The 2,075-nt window shown below is 42.3% G+C and overlaps 1 protein-coding gene across 1 annotated transcript in view; it reads right to left on the reverse strand.

Moving 5' to 3' along the window:
- NKX2-4 (NK2 homeobox 4) overlaps window positions 1-1,370 on the reverse strand; it is a 3,904-nt gene extending 2,534 nt beyond the window's left edge. Inside the window, exon 1 of the mRNA XM_034641614.1 lies at window positions 1,352-1,370. Coding sequence (XP_034497505.1) covers window positions 1,352-1,370 — 19 coding nt within the window. The remainder of the gene's footprint in view (window positions 1-1,351) is intronic.
- Window positions 1,371-2,075: the final 705 nt, after the last annotated feature.

Raw genomic sequence — 2,075 nt, forward strand, 5'->3', positions numbered from 1 at the left:
CGGCCGCTCGTCGCCGCCACCCGGGCTGCGGCGGCAGCGCCTGTGACGAGGAGTCGGCGGCGCGGCGAGCCCCCGAGCCTCGGGATCTGGGGTTTATTTTAGTCCGCCGCCAGGTTTACGACAGACTCGGGGGGCGGAGCAACATCCCAAACGAGCAAACAATGGTCATTGACATCTTTTTCTCTACCCCCCACCCCCGTAATGGAGGCAAAAAAGGTAAAGGGGGCAGTTGGGTGTTTCTTGAGAAGATCACCCCCCTTTGGTTTCTCCATCCTTCCCGCCTCCATCCCCAGCAGTTACCCCAACTCTCAAGCACCAGAAATAGAAACTCCGAGGTCGGCGTCGGGGCCAGACGTCAAGGACTCAGCGCTTCTTTCCTTCCAGACCGAAGTTTCCCTAAAGGGACCTTGTAGCAAAGTCCAGTATATTTGGGGAGCGGGAATGTGGTGCTGAGTAGGAGGGGGTTGTGCAGGGCTCGCCTGGTCCTCTGTACAGCGACCAGCCCCTCATTCGCTCCATCATCTAAAGTGTTAAAAAAAAAAAAAAGGCTCTTGGGTCCCACCATAAGAGCGCGTAAAGAGATGAGGTACAATGACCATCCTCTGCCATTGTAGGACTTCTAATTTATGCATCTTTAGACCCTTGAGCATCATTTTGTGGGCAACCAAACGGGCACTTCCAAATTAGCTCAAAGTATCCAAATCCAAAGAAGAGAGAAAACTTGCACACACAGACACCCACAAATACACAGATGCTAACTTGTAAGTATTCTATCTGTGGGGATGGAGGTTGGATAAGGAAAAGAGGGTACATTTTTATTTGTTAGAGTGTTTCATGTTCATTTTGCACCTGTAAAGTTCTTCAGTTTTCTTTCCCTTTGCTGCTGATGCTTTTTTCTCCTCTCTTCCTCCCTCCCTTTTCCCCTGTTTCTCTCTCTCTCTCTTTTTGCCCCCCCCCCAATATCTCTTTCTCAAGTAAATATTCAATTTAGGATTTATTCTCCTATCACTACCATGATCAAAAAGAGGAGAAAGAAAAAACCCTGAAAACCTAAGTATTTCTAGCTGTTTGAAATGGGTCTTTTTGTTAGAAAATATATAACCTGTTCAAGGAATATGAAGTGGATGCAGAAACCAAGTAAAAAAAGATAGCTTCTCTTGAAAAGTACAAAGCCATAGATAACTGATTTTTTGAAATGGGTCTTTTTGTTAGAAAATATATAACCTGTTCAAGGAATATGAAATGGATGCAGAAACCAAGTAAAAAAAGATAGTTTCTCTTGAAAAGTACAAAGCCATAGATAACTGATTTTTTAAAAAAAACTTTGTCGTTCTTTAATTTGCAAATTTACCTGCAAAGAACTTAGACATTGTGAACTCTCCACCAAATGCTGGACGCGACAAAGAATAAGACAAAAGAAGTGTGCAAAGCATAGTGACTAAATTTTGAAAACAACCTTGCAGTTAAAAAAAGAAAAAAGAAAATGGGGAAACGACGCAGTTTTAAGTTTTCCTGCATACTGGTGGAGCAGAAGAAAGAAAAACAAGGAGAATGCTTTCTTAAGCCAGGTTTTATTGTTTAAAAAGAAGAAAAGGATGTGTGAAAACCATTCCAGGTTAACCTAACAGTACATGTCTTGAAGGCAAGAACAGTGTTACCTATTCCTTTTCCTGTTTGGTTTCAGCCCTTTGGTTGGAATGTCTTCCAGAGTTTTGCTCTTATTGTTTTAATCACTGTTTTGTTCATTTCAGTGAGTTTTGCAAAGAATCTGCCCTCTCTGGGGGTGAGGGGGTAGGAAGGGACAAGTATGGTCATCTGTGAGAACAAAGTGTCAACCAGGCAAGTGTGTAGAGTAGTGTTTAAAAATGCTAAAAGAACAAAAGGCAAAGTTACATGAATAGTTTGCAGTTGTCAGTTAATTGACTTAGCAAGGTTAGTATTGCTACAGTTTTAACATGATGCTATTTTTACAGGTCTTTCCTGAACTTGAAACACTTGGGCTAGGTCTTCATCCTCACCTGCAACTGGAATTGCCTATTAATTTTTAAAAATTGGTGGCACACAAAGAAACATTT

Source organism: Ailuropoda melanoleuca, chromosome 13 (assembly GCF_002007445.2).
Source record: "Ailuropoda melanoleuca isolate Jingjing chromosome 13, ASM200744v2, whole genome shotgun sequence".
NCBI lineage: Eukaryota > Metazoa > Chordata > Mammalia > Carnivora > Ursidae > Ailuropoda > Ailuropoda melanoleuca.